The sequence below is a fragment of the Embiotoca jacksoni genome, unplaced genomic scaffold (assembly GCF_022577435.1).
Source record: "Embiotoca jacksoni isolate LCO1_2020_lvr unplaced genomic scaffold, fEmbJac1.0.p SCAF_23, whole genome shotgun sequence".
Lineage (NCBI taxonomy): Eukaryota > Metazoa > Chordata > Actinopteri > Embiotocidae > Embiotoca > Embiotoca jacksoni.
This window is the reverse complement of record NW_027185374.1, coordinates 4,025,104-4,042,472: the sequence shown is the minus strand read 5'-3', so window position 1 is coordinate 4,042,472 and position 17,369 is coordinate 4,025,104. Positions and strand designations below refer to the sequence as shown.

The window sequence follows — 17,369 nt, the reverse complement described above, 5'->3', positions numbered from 1 at the left end:
CAGTACACTCTTAATTAGGTGCGTGTAATGATAATTCTGACGTTTCATCTCCCTTCATTTGATAAAGATCAGTCAGATTTTAGACTTGTGCAGCAGTATGACATTATTTTGTTTTGGATAAACTCCACTTTGGATATACTTTTCTCAAACACATTGAACCCAATAATCCCAGAAATATTTATTTAAATCAAAGATATAACATAAAAAGATGGTCTTGATGCCCTGTAAGCAAGAAGCTCAAAAATTAAAACATGCAAATATCACTCAACAAATCTTGAGTGTGAGGCAGATTAACAGATATTCAAATCTTAGTTTTAAACTTTACTGTCTAGTTTTCATTTTATAAACAATAGTTAAAATCACTTGATCTTTATTAAATTAGAGCACAACCAAGACTGGATTTTGGGGCTGATGCTGATACTAGGAAGTTAAGAAAATCAACATCCATATATAGACAGATACAGATCAAATACTTAGCTAGGGACTGGTGGCAGGATATTTTACAGTTTAACAATAACGCTTAATGTATTTTACAGGGAAATCAAAGAATTGTTATTGGATCAAGATTAGCTGAAATGATCCATAATTATTTGTGTGGATCATAATGTAACTTTAATTTGGACTTGTATTGGACCACTGGTTCTACAAAGACTCAGTGAATTTATTTAGCAGAATCATTTGAACCTGCGGCATAAACTTAAAAGCTGAATACCACTTTTAAATACAGGTCTTAGAGTTTAAACAGGATTAAGTGTGTGGCTGCATCTTGGCTAAATAGCTTGTTTTTTTGTTGTGACTCTATTTGTTTTGGCTAGACTGAACTGACCAGACATGAAACAACAACACGGAGTGGAGTCAGCAGTGGGGACAGTGGAGGAGGGAGGGAACCCTCGCTGAAGGAGAGGAAGACTTGGGGAGAACAAATGGCTGCCGTGAGGGATTAAGAAGAGTTCTGGGAGCTCTGGCCTGCTGGGAGATCAAACCACACACACTTACGAACAAACACACGCACACGCACACGCACACACACACACACACACACACACACACACACACACACACACACACACACACACACACACTCATCCAAATGGTACCACTGTGTGAGATAGAAAAGTGAGCAGGATTCCTCTCCCTCTCCATGTTTATAAACTGCAACCTCAATCACAGTGACAGAGACCAGACCTCTGAAACCCTGCATGGACCTATACTGCACTACACTGCCCAGTACTGAAACCACACACACACACACACACACACACACACACACACACACACACACACACACACACACACACACACACACACACGCGAGCACACACGAGCACACACGAGCACACACCCTGTTTTTATCTGTTCATCCAATCAGCAGGCCACAAGTTAGACCAGAGGTTGCAACAGAGGTTAAAAAGTGTCACATATACTGTAGTAGAAACACACAAACACACTCGAACTGCAGCTGCATCACGTCTCACTTACTTCCGACAGAGCACTCCGGGCAGCCAGCCAATTCAACTTCAAGCTAATACATTCACACTCACTGTGTGTGTGTGTGTGTGTATATTCTGGGTAAAGCAATTAATAAGCAATGCCTGCTGGACATCTAATTGACAACCTCTAACACAGTGTCACTCGCTACGTAAATTTGTCAGTTGCTTTCTACTCATCCGTTTCTGCTTCTATCTATAAAGGTTTATTTGTTGTTGACCTCCATCTGTCTGGTTCTGATGTGACTTATTTTCTTCTTAGCAACCAGCTGCAAGCAAATTACCTTTAAAGAGAGGAACGGCACACAGTGACTATGTTCACACTCAGCAGGCTGAACTTGAAAACAAATTAGGCCCCTCATCCACACCTGCTATTCGTACTCAAAAACTGAGACTTTCAAAAAAAAAATCAGCTCCTTGTTTTAGAGGATTGGGCAAACTAAGTTTTTGGAAAATGGTGACAAACAAGACTGGTTGTCCAAAATTGTGCACTTATTACCTCCACTTTCAATAATAATTGTCTCTTATACATTACATTGATATACATATATCAATATGGCAATATCCCAATCACACAGGTTTGGCATCATCCTTAATTTTGCAAGTTACTGGTAACATACTTGACATTAGCTTTTATGCACAGTTTTGCTGACTGAAACGGAAGCGGCGATTTAGCTATCTTTAATGCATCTGAACATGGACAGAATCTTTTTTTTTAATTATTTTTTTTATAAACACGGCCTGAAAAATTGGTGTGGACGCATGTTGTGCTCCCACGAATAACAACATTTTCAGATTCATCTGACTTAGTTTATATGTAGCACGAACATGTGTGAGTGTGAAATTGCCCTCCATATTCAATACAACACACTTTCGTCACGCACAGTGGAAGCATCTCTGGTCTGTTTCAGGGGAAACAAGCTCCTGTTTTCCTGTTCCCTGATTGGTCCATGAGGGGATGGAGAAACAGAACATTTAGCTTGACTTTTGCAGTTTCCACCACCAGTCTCCAAGATATCTCACACTTTCTCTACGCATGTTCCACACATTTCCATATATCCGCATCCATCCGTCACACACATTGTGAAACCCAGTACGTTTACCACAGATGCACACACTTGTACAGATAAGTGTGCTCACATTCCAGAGACCAATACAGTCCAGCTCCCTCACACTGTAAGGATAAGACTTCCAGGTCATTAACCTATACTGTGACAGAATATCAGTCTTATTCTGGGGAATCGCTGTTGGCCTTCCCCCGGATGTTCCTGTCACTAAATATCAAAGGGTTGTAGTCTTTTTGAAATATAATATGATATTTCCACTCCCATGAACATGTTCATAATTCTCTCTTATTGCTCAGTTTGTCCGCCACATCCTTTTGCCCTGGCTTTCTCTACTCCCTGCTATGTCTTTGGACTCTCTGCAACCTCTCTTTCAGTTATTTTGCTTTGATTTTTTTTCTTCTTTCTTTAGAGGTACTTGAACTAAGGTGAAAAGCAATTTGTGCATATGTATGTATGTATGTGTATGTGTGTGTGTGTGTGTGTGTGTGTGTGTGTGTGTGTGTGTGTGTGTGTGTGTGTGTGTGTGTGTGTGTGTGTGTGTGTGTGTGTGTGTGTGTTGGGGGAGTATAGCTGTGATAAGGGACAGGGAACTGGAGTGCTTAGACATAGATGGATGATGTTTTTTCTCACCCTAAGCCTGGCTCCAGAGTTACAGTTTCTGCTCTGGTTTTTACAGCTATGAAGAAAACTAGTTTCTTTCTTTAATTTCAACTTTTGTCTTTCATTACATTCTTTGACTGACAAAAAAAAAAATAGACAAGGAATGTTATTCATGTAAATAAAACTGTATTTTCCTTCATAGCGCGTTGTCTTTGCCTTGCATTAGTCAATCCTACAAAACTGTAACATAGTGTCCCCAAGTTTCCTCTCCTTTTTCACGAGGTTGGAAAAACTACAAATTAAACAGAGGTCAAAACGAATCTCTGTAGCCAAATTAAATATTGTTCACTGGACCTCTCTGTTGATAACCAGACAGCTTGTCTTGTTGTTGTTTTTAAACTGAAATATGAATTATCTTCACTTGTTTTTAAGGGACTGTTCATTTGACCTGGACATATTTGTGTATTACACATTTCTGTGAGCTTTTTGCATGGTTGACTTATACAGCTATTATGGCACCTTAACGAGTGAACACGTGAGAATAAATTCATCGCGGAGCTCCTCTGCACCTTCCAAATGTTATCGGACAGAATGGAATGAACTCTGATGATAGTTCCTTCAACAGGGTTTTGCTATGTTTAGAAACTGTTTTACAGTCACACAAAAAAATATTTTTGGCCCAGGTTACCTTAAGAGATAAACACGGGAGTTATAGATACACTGTTTGGCCAATATCGCCAAAATTGCTGCATGGTGCAATGCCATTCCTGGAGGCTTGGGATACTAATACTGCCCAGTGAGGCACAACTTTAAAAGTTAAAGTCAAGACACAAAAGTCTCTGTATGCAGTGAACACCACAGGTTACACGAAAGACTACAACATGACTGCCTTACGCCAGTATTCCACATCCACGGGCATGCGGGGGTCTGCTGGGATCTAAGAGACGTACATTTGGTAATCATGCTTAGGCAAGCATGGACAAGTCAGCACAGCCACTATGCAACAAGGGCACCAACCGCCCACGTGCTGAAAAAACTAAATGAATGCTCAATGGCTACCACTACTCACATTTCTACAACTCGACTTATCTTTTTAGGTATGTAAATCCCCCCTGCCAGGAGGTGGACATACGACATTAAGAAAGTGAAGAAAGTCTAAAGAAAGTTTTTCTCTTGTTTTAGGATGCATGTGCTGATAAAATGTCAATGGACTGCCTCACTTATTTTTATGCTCTTGGGTCCATAGAGGGTGAACACTAGTCCTTCTCCACTCAAGCTGGTGGGGAGCATGCGTGTTAATACCTTCCTCTGGTCAAACTGACCGACTTCCTGCTAGCATCCCCTGCATGAATGGAGGGGTACAGCAATCTAATCATACAACGCTTCAAGAATTTCCTGATTTTAAGGGACCATGATGTTAGTGGTTTCTAACGCACCAAAAAAAAATTGAGTTTTACAGTGAACCTATTTCTAATGACTAAAAATTCTAATGTAAAAACTGCTTATGTGGGCCAGTGTGTGTCACAGGATGACCCCGGCAGTTGCGATACAAAGTGGAGCTATGATATTCTAACAGATGCACTGTTCACCATTTCTGAAAACATTCAGTTACTTTAAACATGTCACAGAGGTGTTTTAGAGCCTTTATCTGCGTATGTGCATGAGAGGGAGAGAGAGAAATGATAATGACCCGAGGCATCAGGTGTCCCTCTCGGTGGCCCTGTGAACAACATCTGGAACCCGTCCCTTCGTGGTGACATCACACAAGCAGCCTAACCTTTGGCCCCAAACCGGCTAATTAGCAGCATGTCCCTCCATAAGTGCCAGGGTGCCCTCTTTTTTTTCTCACTCCCCCCTTCTCCACCTGTTGTCTCATGTCACTGTGACTGAGACCGATTTGAGTTGCCACAAAAAAAATCTCACCACACCGGAAATTAGGCGCACTAGTTCTGTTAAGAAGTGCTTTCTCTAGTCCGAGAATCAACAAATGATATTTATGATTGTTTCACATCAGGGTCTGTGTTTTATCGACGCACAGGGGAGAGAAAGAGAGCAGCGAGTCTTTTTCATGTGCTATTTTAGTTCATATCCCTCTTCTTACTCTCTCTGGTGGATCTATGTATCTCAGAGGCCATCATCAATCTAACAGACTCTATTATTACTTCTCCACTAAGTGCTTTGATTTTCAGCCCACCCAGGAGATTAAGCCCCCTCCGTCATCTCTTTCTCTCTGCTTTGTGTAGCACTATCTTACCTATTTCCTTGTGCTATCAGTCCTCTGAATTTCTTTCAGATTTGTAGTACTGTAAGTTCCCCCAGTCGTTTCAAGACTTTTCCACTCGAGGGGACGCAGCTCGACCACAGTTGTACCATTTCATTGTGTATTTTGAACTGATAAATGAGATAATGCCTGTTTGGATGCACTGTGACACCGGAAGCAAAGGGGCTAAAGGTCAGCTCTCTGGAGACACACCTCTTATCCTTGCACACTTAAGCTGTGCAGGCAATGGCTCTGTGTTCACACATATACACACACACACACACACACATACACACACACACACACACACGCGCGCACACACACACCTCAAACGCAATCCTGTAGCCCAAAAAGATCTGCAGCTTAATGCAAACTCTAATTCACTCTGACAATAAACAGCTAAAAACAGGAAGTGAACATTCAAGGACGATCGTCAGTGTGCCCCAGAGGTTTTCCTCTTAAAGCAGCTCCAGAGAGCTCCAGAGAACTTTTGTTGTTTGGACTTGGCCCTGAGTGGACTGGTGGACTGGTGCATGGAGCATCAGTGCGGAATGATGTGGAAGGCCAAACAGGGGATTGTGGGTGCTGGATATCCATTACATCAGAGGGGAACGAGGCGCCAGTTTGCCATTTGAGACGTGACACCCCCCTGTCCTTGCACTTTATTCTGTTCACTGGCAAGATGTGCTAAAAATTGTGTGGACACTGTGAGCGGAAAAGGTTGAATACTGATACTCTCATGGTCGGATTGTTAGCAGAGAACAACAATATTAGTTATGATTCCTTAAATAATAATAAAAAAAAATAACACATTTTTTACAATATTTTATATTCATAACAAAAAAAGATTTTGCTAATTTTTGTTACAACTAAAATAAAGCACGCAGAGGATTTTAAACATTGATCTTACTTTGAACTAGGCACTTTGTTTCACTTTTTTTTTTTTGAGCAAATTCAGTTTGGTTGCCTTTTTCGAGAGCACTCCAGGTGCACGGTTGCCTGTCTTTGGCTGTTAAAAGTACATTTAACACAAATTAAAAACACATCACTCCAGCCTAACATTGCACCAGATTGGTAGATTCTTATGACATTAATATCATTTGTAACCTTGGAGTTTCCGTTTTCAACTAGGTAAAATAAAGATAATATACCATTTACCTTTTAATAAAGATAAAATACCATCTTAAAACATTTTTTTTCTTTCTTTTTACTTGCAGATTATTAATCCAGTTCTAAAAAAAAAAATTTAAAAAAAAATGAAAAGGGTTTATCGAGGCCTTGCGCAATAACAAATTATACTGATTAATTAATTAATATCTTCTCCATTATTTATAATATAAATGGATGAACATTGGGTTTGTTAAATTGTGGTTAAAATAAACCATATACTCTGCATTTGTCTGGGGACCTCTTGGTCCCTCAGGGTCTAGGAGACCTAAGGGAACCATGTTAGATCAGCACCACTGTCTCCTCCCAGCATGAGGTAACGCCCTCGCTGGTTATGGAGATAAAAAGTCTGTTCCTTTTTGCTCTGTTCAGGCAGTTAGTTGCTCATGAACATCCAGGCGTGTGCTTGCGCACCGTGTCCAGCCTGAGCTTCCTGCTCCCATGTTTTGAGGCCGCTGCAGTCGAACACGGTTCACCATGTCCACCGGGTCTCTAAGCGATGTTGACGACGAGCTCCTGGACGGCATCCTGAAATTTGGCTCCCCCGGAAAAGACTCCAACGATAGCACAGAGGAGAGCTCCAACTGCGAGGGGACTTGCACAAACGAGGAACGGAGAGAGGCGTCTGGCAAAAAGCGGAAGACAGCGTCCAGGAAAACGGCACCTAAGGGTGTGGCGCAACAGGAGGGCAAGCAGGTGCAGAGAAATGCGGCCAACGCCCGGGAAAGAGCCAGGATGCGCGTACTGTCCAAAGCCTTCTCGAAGTTGAAGACCGCGCTACCCTGGGTACCACCGGACACCAAGCTCTCCAAGCTGGACACACTGCGCCTGGCGTCCAGCTACATCGCGCACCTCCGGCAAATACTGGCCAACGACAAATACGAAAACGGATTTATCCACCCCGTTAACCTGGTGAGACTGAAAGGGGGCGGCGGGAGGAGGGGTAACCTGTACGAACGTTTGTATACAAAAGGTTTTGAATGCGGCAAATTTGGAGTTTAAATTACATTTAAGATTAATAGAGGTAATATTCCAAGAGTACAAGAATTGTTTTGTGAAAACTAGGTTTAAATTGAATTTAATAGCCTTCATAACCAGTAGCTATTTTAACCTGGCGCGCAAACAGCCACTGTAGGCCTCAGATGCTCAGGTGACAGTTGAGAGATAGCGTGTCAGACAGGTGCATAAAGGAAGAAAAACCAGACTGCCTTTTGGTTTAAAGTACTGAACAACTTGCATGACAGTTTGAAGAAATATGAGCCTGCTTTTAATCTCAGATCTTAACATGAATTGTTTTGGAAATCATCTGCTGTGAAGCATACATAAGCCATAAATGATTTTGTAAAAATAACCTAAATATCGTGCCACAGCACCAAACAATCATCGGGAAAGTATTTTTCATGATGTAGGAAACAAAAAACGTTTAAAAATAAATAAATAAAAAATAATAATAATAATTAAAAGTACGACTAGAGCTAAAATAAATAATTGTGAAACAAAGCATTGGCCAAATAAATCATATAATACGATTTAGAAATTGGAAAGATCAGAATATTTTTAATTGATTGTAAAATCTAAGGTTACTGTTTGCTTTTAATAAAAAAAAAAGGGTTACCTTGAATCCATCAGGATACACTTAAACCTACACGTTAATTTATCGTCTGAATTTATGCTCGACTTCGATTTAATTAGCCTAATTGTGTAATTATGTCCTGATTAATTGCATCTTCCTCCGCAGACGTGGCCTTTCATGGTCGCCGGTAAACCGGAGAACGATTTGAAGGAGATGCTGAACACCACAAGGTTGTGTGGAACGACTGCGTCTTGATGCCACTAAAAGGAGACCGCTCTGCCTTTTTAAAGGAACAATGGTTTTCCAGGAGATGTCTCATCTCCGCAGACTTTGAGTGGGAATAGCGGAGGGATGAGCGTGTCCTCTCTCCTTCGTTCCCGTAAAGAGAAAAACAAATATTTTATTTAAATGCATTATTTCATCTGTTATCTTTGCTGGTTCAAAGATCAACTTTGTAGTTTTACTGCTCTTTTTTTTTTTTTTTATTAGTCTACAGATGCCTTTTTACCCGTGCAGGCCTGTTATTGCAACTGCATTGATGGATGGACATGCACATGAACAGTTCAAGTGGTTGTACAGATTACATCTATATAAAATATATTTGTCCCACATCGTGTACTGAACGTAATTGTTTGTATTTGTTTTCGCTTCCCTGTGTGGGCCGGTGCTTTGACCTGTAACCCCCTCTTATCATGGCACTCCTTCAGAATAGCAGAACCTGAGTACCAACAAAGCGCCGGTACAGATACGTCTCCCCGTGCTGTTTGTGGAAGATAACGGTGGACGTGCTCGGCTTTACATAAACAAACGTTGCAGAGATTATTTGGAACCCTTAAATGAAGTTAGTTTTCTTGTAGTTTAAACAAGTCAAATTAAGTTTATCTCCTGGATACTTTCATTGAAAAATGTAGGCCGCAAAACGTAAACAAACAGTACCCTAATGTAAGATTTATCATTTTGTGTAAAATAGTTTTACCTGTGAATATTTTAGTATAAAAAAAAAACCACATTGGTAACGGGATACATTCTGTGAGGCTTTGACTACTTAATAACAACAAGAGCACGGCGAAGGTTTATTACCGCGGCAAACATCTGTTGAATGTAGTTTTTGGTTACATGGTTGCACGTTAAATGCGACGCGCTCACAGGTGTGCACTGATTGGATAGCCTATTTAGGATTCAGCCAATCAGAAGTGAGGATCAGAGCCCCCTGAGTTGCTGGAGGTCAGTGGACACTTAAGATATTTTGACAGTTGTAGAGAACCTGCGCCCTGAGCTTTAATCCCGCCCAGGCCAGTTGTTTTAATTTACTCGGGTTATGACCGCTGTGTTTACGCCATGCCGACAGTTATTTATGCAGTCTGCTCACGGTCTCTCTCTCTCGCTCCCTCTCCCTCTCTCTCTCTCTCTCTCTATTCCCCCCCCCCCTCTCTCTCCCTGTGGTTTATTGGGACGAAAACAAGGATAGCCATACGCAACAGTGTTGGCATGAATCAACTTTTTTTTTTTTTTTATGGATAATCTCTTTCCCTTTCAATATCTTCAGAAATGGTAAAAAGGTCTTCAAAAATAAATGCACACCTATAACCTTCACTCACATCTAAAGGCCTCGTTCTGATAAAACAAAAATGCATTGGCCTTCTACCATATTGAAAACAATAGGTCATCTTTATGAATTAGGTTCTACATAAAAAATTAAAAATTAAAAAAAATTCCAAGGCAGGACCTCAACAGAATATCAGCCCACTTCATACTCAAATTAAATTTCAAAGTACCTCTGTTTACTTGGTATTTTCATTTCATACTTCGACTGCAAATCATGTAGCCTACTTTGCAGCTATGGCTACATACATTTTCTTTCAAAGAGTTTACGATACACTGTTGTAGTATCCAGAGAAAAGGTTGGCCATGACTGGCTAATTAGTTATTAAAAATCATAGATCATTAATTATAGATGTTATTATTTTGTTTCACTTTTTGCCCAAAGGTTGTCTGATTGAAAAATATTATATTTACGCTAATTACCCAACAATAACCCCTCAATTCAATACAGTGAACTCTTATACTCGCTGAGAGTCCAATAAGAAATCATTAAGATACTGCTTTTCACCAAAATGCCTCAGCACTGGTAATTCAGGAAATAATAGTAACCTGAGCCAAGGCCCTTTTTAATGAGCATTTTCTTTTGACTCTTTGCCAATAATACACATCTTTCCAAAAACATTTTGAATACATTTTTACTTGGAGTATTTTGAGATGTTGTGATTTTTATTCAAAAACAGATCTGAAAAGGATATGAATACCCATTTAGTAAAGAAAAGAGTACCAAAAAAAAATGCTAGACTGAGTGAATTTTTCCCAATTTAGTCAGCACTGTTTAATATTTCAGTTATATTTAGGATGGGCGTGAAACTAATTGCTGACCTTTGAAAATAGGGATTTTACAAAATATGAACTTTTACTTAGGGGCTTTTCAGCTTTCAACAGCATCTCACTGTCATCACTAACAGATGGGGTTTTCTCAGTTGTCATGGAGAGCTTTGTTATTACTGAAGTTTATTCGCTGATTCCAATCCAGTTGTATTGTTGCTTTAATTGTCACAACAGGACTTCTTTTCAGTGACTAGCAGGAGAGATGACGCCACTGACTGACTTTAATCACACACACACACACACACGCTCGTTATTTCACTTTGTCCATGCAAAAAGGACAGTACCAAGTATCTGTTAACAGCAACAATAAGATTGAGTGCAGCAGCAATAAAAGAGTCTCACCGACATCTCTTCAAGGACCCTCACCTAATACATCAGCAGCAGCATGGCAGGGGCCTCGCCGCCACCCCAAAGGGACCACCGTGGAGAAAATAAATTTGGCTGCCTCTCTCCTGGGGCCAGCTGCAGAGAACCAGAGGAGAGATAGAGAGAGGGGGGGTGGGGGGTGGTCTGTATGAGAGCAAGGGGCTGGGAATCCCATACTTGCTAATTGTTTTGTTGGACAGTTGCCCAAACTGTGATGTGAACACGGTCCACGCACTGAGGGGAGGGAAGAAATCACAGTGTTCCAGCTGATCCCATCATGTTTCACATCTGTTTATCCCTCATTGTTCTTTCAAAACACTAACTTTACGCAGTGCCAATGCAGTATAATTGTATTTAGGCTATAATCACCAGTTTATACTTTAAATTCCAACACCTGTGTCTGTCTGTCCAGATATATTGGCCTATTGAAAGACACGTACAACTGGATAATAGTGTTCCACTTCTTTAAAAAAATGATTTAATCTGAAGATAAGCTTCCAAAGATCTCATCAAACCCTTCGCAGGAAACAACAGCTCACAACTCCATCTCCAACGTCACTTTCTGTTACTACTCTCAAGACTCCTCCTGAACACACCCAGCTGTGCATAATAGTGTCATGAGACTGCCATCTCCTGGACAAAATATAATCTGTTTGGGGGGGAGGGACATCATTGGACCTGATAATCATGCACATCTTAAATACATACGAGAGTGTTATACTGACATTTTAAACTGCAATACTTTGCAAGTATAACAGTTCCTACTTTTCTACAACATGCGTACTGGAAAATACACTCCAAGACAATGTTGGATAAAACTAAAATGGCAATATTAACGATCACTATGCACAAGAGGTGATAGTTGTTGCACGAGGTAAACATTTTACATTCGCAGATTAAACTTCAAAACATATTTAATTTTTTTCACAGATTTAGAATAATTATTGATGTAAATTTGTATGCGTTTTGTTATATTGTTACAAACTGTATTGGATTGACATTATTAAAAAAGCAAGAAGCTCATATTGCAATGAATTCAGTTTTTTACTTTACTGAAAAACAATCACAAAAAGATTGCAGTCAAGCCAACAATTGAACTTTTTACTGATCAATATACAGTATTTACTTGTCTCAATTAAAAAAGCAAGCAGTAAGGAATTGCACGTTTTTATTGAACATTCTTAAATATAAAAAACATAATATTTCCAAAATGTAAGCCAACCACACATACAACACAAAATTTAAATTTACAAAGTTAAAATATTAAAAAGGAATACTTTTGGTGATGTAACAGAAAAACAGCCAATTGGATTGAAGCTTTTGGTTGGAGTGTTAAATACAATAATTAGTCGCCCTTTTTACAATGAATTACAAACATTTGTCACATGTCCTATGTCAGGATCCTTGTCTGACCCTGTGTGTTTTTCCCTTTGTTCCCCTCCATCATGGAGCGGAACTCCATCTCCTTTCCTCATGTGTTCTGTCATTCCCGTGTTTGGTATCGTCTGCCATGTGCTTTATGTTTTGGTCTGTGTCTGGAGGGTGTGCATTTCCCTATTGGCCACCTCCAGACAACTCCCACTCCCACTGCAAAATAATATTGTCCTGCAAGTTGAAATGCTCAACCAGTGCTCCTGTATTTTAAGGAGTAGGTAATCCAAAAGTAAAGTTTAGTCCTTGTCCTCAAGTGTGTATCGATCCAAAAGTTGCGATTGTGGTCCGTGTGCATAATGAGTGTATCGTCCATGAGGACTGTTTTTTCTGTGTTCTAGCCGGATAGGTTTTATAGTGTTTGTTGGTTCTTATCTGGTGTTTAGATGAACAATCAAGCAATGCAGATGTCCTCTGTGGACAGGTCCTACGGCCGGCCACACCGCGTCCCCAAACGTCCAGTCTCGCCGAGCTCAGCTCGCCATCCTGAAATCTTCCAGATTCTGTCTGTATCTTAAAACCAATCTACACAACAAGCGCAGACTAATATTTTATTCTGCTCATTTCCTGTTTGTACTTCTTATTCTCATCTTTAACACCTTATTATGTATAACCAACTACTAAGGATACACTTAGATTATAATGAGTTCAAATACCATGTCATACAATAACTGGCAGTTTAACTTTGATAAATGAATTATCTTTCATACTTTAAATTTGTAACATGTATTTTCATAACCTTTATACATCCTTTCATCACATTTGAACACGAACAGGAACTGAAATATTACCCACTTAACATACGTAGACTCAAACTCAACTACAGTGTAACTGCACTGCAAATCATGACAGTGGGTTGATCACACTAGAATCGACAGGTTTTAGTATCAGCAGAATGAGTGCAATGCATCTTTAATGTGTAAGCTGCTCCACGGACCAGCCGTTTGCAGGCTTGCAGCTAACTACTACTTCTAATAATCCTTTTTGAGCAAATTCAATGATAAAAAAAAAAAATCCACCAAAGTACATTGGAAAGTTAAACAACATTCTCATTACCCTGGTTTTTTTTTTTTATGAAGAGTATCTGAACTCCTAAAAGTGTGCAAGATGTTTTCTCACCGGAGTTTCAAACACCACTAATTCGGCAGAAACCGTCTCTCTCCTGTTCACAGCCGAGGTTCTAATAAAAGAGCAGTTTATTAGCAGTGGTATATGGAAACAGTCGAGTTATTAAGACTTTGATGTGGCGTTTCAGACCAAGAATTGTGCGTTTGTTGACAGATGAGTCTAACAGGAAGCAGGAAGTGGTAGTTTGGATAGAAATCCAAGAAGATTTAGATACCCTTTATCATTTGTTATTGATTTTTATTTTGCTGTTGACCTTTGGTTTGCTATTAGTATGGCTGCATTTACAACACAAACCCGAAACTGTGTGGTTTACCCTTAGGGGGAATCACCCTCTGTGAACTGTGTAGATTACCTTGAGCAGGGCTCGAATCCACGTCCTCATGAGGTCGTATCCTGATCTGAAGCGACGTCGTAGACCTTCAGCGCTGAAGAAAGAGTCGCTGCAGAGAAAGTGTTTCACGGAGTTCACGCAGAGCTTTTTAGTGAGTCAATCGACAGTCTGGTTAACTCAACAGATAAAAGATTCTACTTCACCAAGGTTGCTATTAATGGTTCAGATTCCACCTTGGCCTGTTGATGCTGATTTAACTTTTAGCGAAGTTGAAACGTTTGGAGAAATTGAAAAAGTTGAAAATGTCTGTGGCAATTTTGGTCGCATTTTAATGAATATTTGTGGACGCTGGAGTTATAGGTTACAGTGAGCTAAAGATTTGTCACAATGCAGACTTTCTCCTGGGAACATTGATGGTGCTGTGGTTAGCACTGTTGCCTCTTCTCCAGAGGGTTTGGGGTTCAAGCTCTTCCTTTGACATTACTTTAAAAAAAAAAAAATCATACTATGGCATGTTGTCCAAATTATGAAAAAAAAGTCATACTATAGCAAAAAGTGACCCAAAAGTTGTTTTGGATAATTTTTTGGACGACGTTATAGTATGACTTCTGGGTAGCTTTTTGGCCACCACGCCACAGGCACACCGGTCGACGAAAACAAATTCTTATGATAACTTTTAATTCCAAACATGTTAAGAGTGCACAGACTAAATTTCAAGTCGGTCTGACAAAATCTGTTGGAGTAGTTCGTTAAAGTAAAACGTGTGAATCGCCAAAAATGGTGACTAAATTCAAAATGGCGGACTTCCTGTTGAGTTGAGTAATGGTGCACTGACATTTTTTTTTTTTTTACATCTCGGTGTGATACACATGTCCACCAAATTTCATGCATGTTTTGGGGGCACTAGCAAGCCATTAGGCCACGCCCACTTGCGACTCCACTAAAATAAAACAAATTTCGCCGGGAGAGACGAGTGTACCAATTTTCATGAGTTTTTGAGTATGATAAAGCCGCCAAAAGTGCAGTTGTCTACGGAGAATAATAATAACAGCTTGAATAACAATAGGGCTTTCGCACCATCGATGCTCGGGCCCTAATAATAAATGAATTTAATTAAATATGCACATGTAATTAGTCCGATCTTCCTGTACACTTATAGTAAGGTGATATTATTGGTCTTTCAGCTTCGGCTACACATTCACACAGTCGGCGATTTTTTTTTTTTACCAATACATCTTTGCATCATTTAGCAGCTGCAGCTGGGCTGCTTTCAGCTGTGGATTATGTGTCAGCGCTGCGTAGTGCGCATAAAGTCGAATGCATCCATTGCATTGCATTGACAGCAACGGAGAATCGGAGGAAGTTGAGACTTTTCTCCAAACTGGTGCTTTAAAGTAACCGGTTTAAATAATAACGCTATGCCGAAGACTTGCAGTGTAGTTAGTCTGATTTGTTTTCCCGTTATATCCTCAAAAATATATTGATAGAAGAGCTCTACGGCGCCACTCTATAGAAGGGAAGATTGAAGTGACGTGACTAAGGAGGGATCAAATTAAACATTTTCAGTGGCATCACTGTTCTTTATACAGTATACCTTCGGCACTTTATGTTAGAGGTTCCCAACCTACAGGGGTTAGGCCACACTGACGGCTCAAAAGTTCATGAGATGATTAATTGGGGAGAAACTAAGAATCAAATGGCGTTATCCGAGTTTATTTGGTAAAATATTGAATAACTCTTAATTTTGGGGGAAACTGATGAATAAATAAAATAACACGCAGCCTATGTGCAAGGGGTCGGAAGCTAAAGCAGTTGTGAGCCACTGGTTTAATTGGTTTATCATAATTTATAACCTTATGGTTTTTTTTACAAAAGGTTGAAATGCCTTTTAGGAACCTGCTAACAGTTTCTATTTAAACCAGTAGGTGGCAGCAGAGGAACCCTTATAATGGAAAGTAAGACGAGCAGTGAGGAGACTAACAAAATTGAAGGAAGGTAGAAATAAGAAATAAAGTAGCACGGGAGGGCTTAAAGACGTTGAGAGAGAATGTTACTGTAGGCCAGCTAAACGGAGCAAACTTAATAAGCGGGAGCTAAAGTAGTGAGTTAGTTAATAAAGCTATATTTATTCAGAAAATCCCTCTGAGATCAAGATAGAGGCCTTATACTGTAGTGAAGACATACTGTACTGTAGGTGTGCTGATGTCCTCTAGATGCCACTGAAGCCTATCCATTTTCATTTAACTAACAGCGGGTGTAATAGGTTTCTGCAGTAATAAATCGAATGGCACTGTGGTCGACACATCCAGTGGTTTAACGGTGGCAGATATCTTCATTATCCACTGTAGGTGGATTGTATAATGTTTTATTTGTTTTTCATTGAGAAACAAACCTTGTTTCGATATAAGAATCTAACATGATTTCTAGTATTTATAATGCAATTAGATCTCCATTTAGCCCATGAATAGGATTTGGTGGGGTTTAGGATGTGGAGGATATGTCTGAAATAATACTTGTGGAAATGTTTTGCCATTTTAGATTAAATTAGATATAGGAGCTGGACAACCATGTGTTGCTTTGAATTATGTAAAGCTCCATGCTCATCTTGCATGTAAAAAATTGCCAGCTATACTAACGTTGCCAAGGCTTAGCAACAGCTGGCACTGGTGTCAATTCGTATCGGATGGCATCACTGCCAGGGCAAAATGGCACAACACACAGCTACCAGAGCAGAGGAGATGCCAAAGATAGCTGGGGCCTGCCCAGATTACCAACCCATGTTTATTGGCCAGCTCCCACTCATGTGTGCGTGTGTCAGTGTCACTGCTGGCATTAGTTTGTGATTATTAAAAGGAGCACAGCAGGTGCCTGCCATCAGACCTCGATCCTTTGCGTCAATGCTGGAGTCATCTATGGAGTCAACTGTTTGTCTTTATCTCCCACATTATTGTCATCTCAGAAAAATCCTATTTGCCTGGCAACATTTCTTAAAGGGCAAGTTCCCCCGAATCACATAAAACATCTATTTATTTACTTATCACTAATTGAATTATGTCCTCCTGGTAGTTTTTATTTGCCTGTGTTTTGATATTTTAATCTTTGAGATTTCTTCAATTTGCGTTGCTCAGAGAACTAAAAAAGAACATTTTAACAGCTAAATCTTTGCAAAGACAAATGAAGCTGTGTTAGAGTCTTAGTGACTCCAGGAATTCTTAAAAGATGCATTTTAAAGATTAAAATCTTAAAATCCAAAATCACTGTAAAGAAAACACGCATTGATGCATTAAAAGACTTTGTTTGGTCGGGCATATTAATTAAATTGCCAACCGGTTTCGACCACACCAGCTTTTTATCAAGGTGGAAACAACGAAATCAAATTGTTTAGACCCGGTTCTCTTTAAAAACAATATAGTGTAAATAGCAATCGCAATACTTCGACAGTGACGTAAGCAACAAGTACAATCCACAAAACCCTATCTGTGAATGTTTTTCATGGGACAGTATTTCTCAAACAAAAAAAGAACCT

General features: G+C 39.8%; 1 protein-coding gene across 1 annotated transcript; it reads left to right on the top strand.

Annotated features, from left to right (window-relative positions):
- Positions 1-7,052: 7,052 nt before the first annotated feature.
- Positions 7,053-8,763, top strand: tcf21 (transcription factor 21). Its single transcript, XM_069158721.1, has 2 exons — positions 7,053-7,493; positions 8,320-8,763. The coding sequence occupies exons 1-2, from the start codon at positions 7,059-7,061 to the stop codon at positions 8,407-8,409; spliced, it is 525 nt and encodes a 174-aa protein (XP_069014822.1). The 5' UTR covers positions 7,053-7,058; the 3' UTR covers positions 8,410-8,763.
- The last annotated feature ends 8,606 nt before the right edge of the window (positions 8,764-17,369 follow it).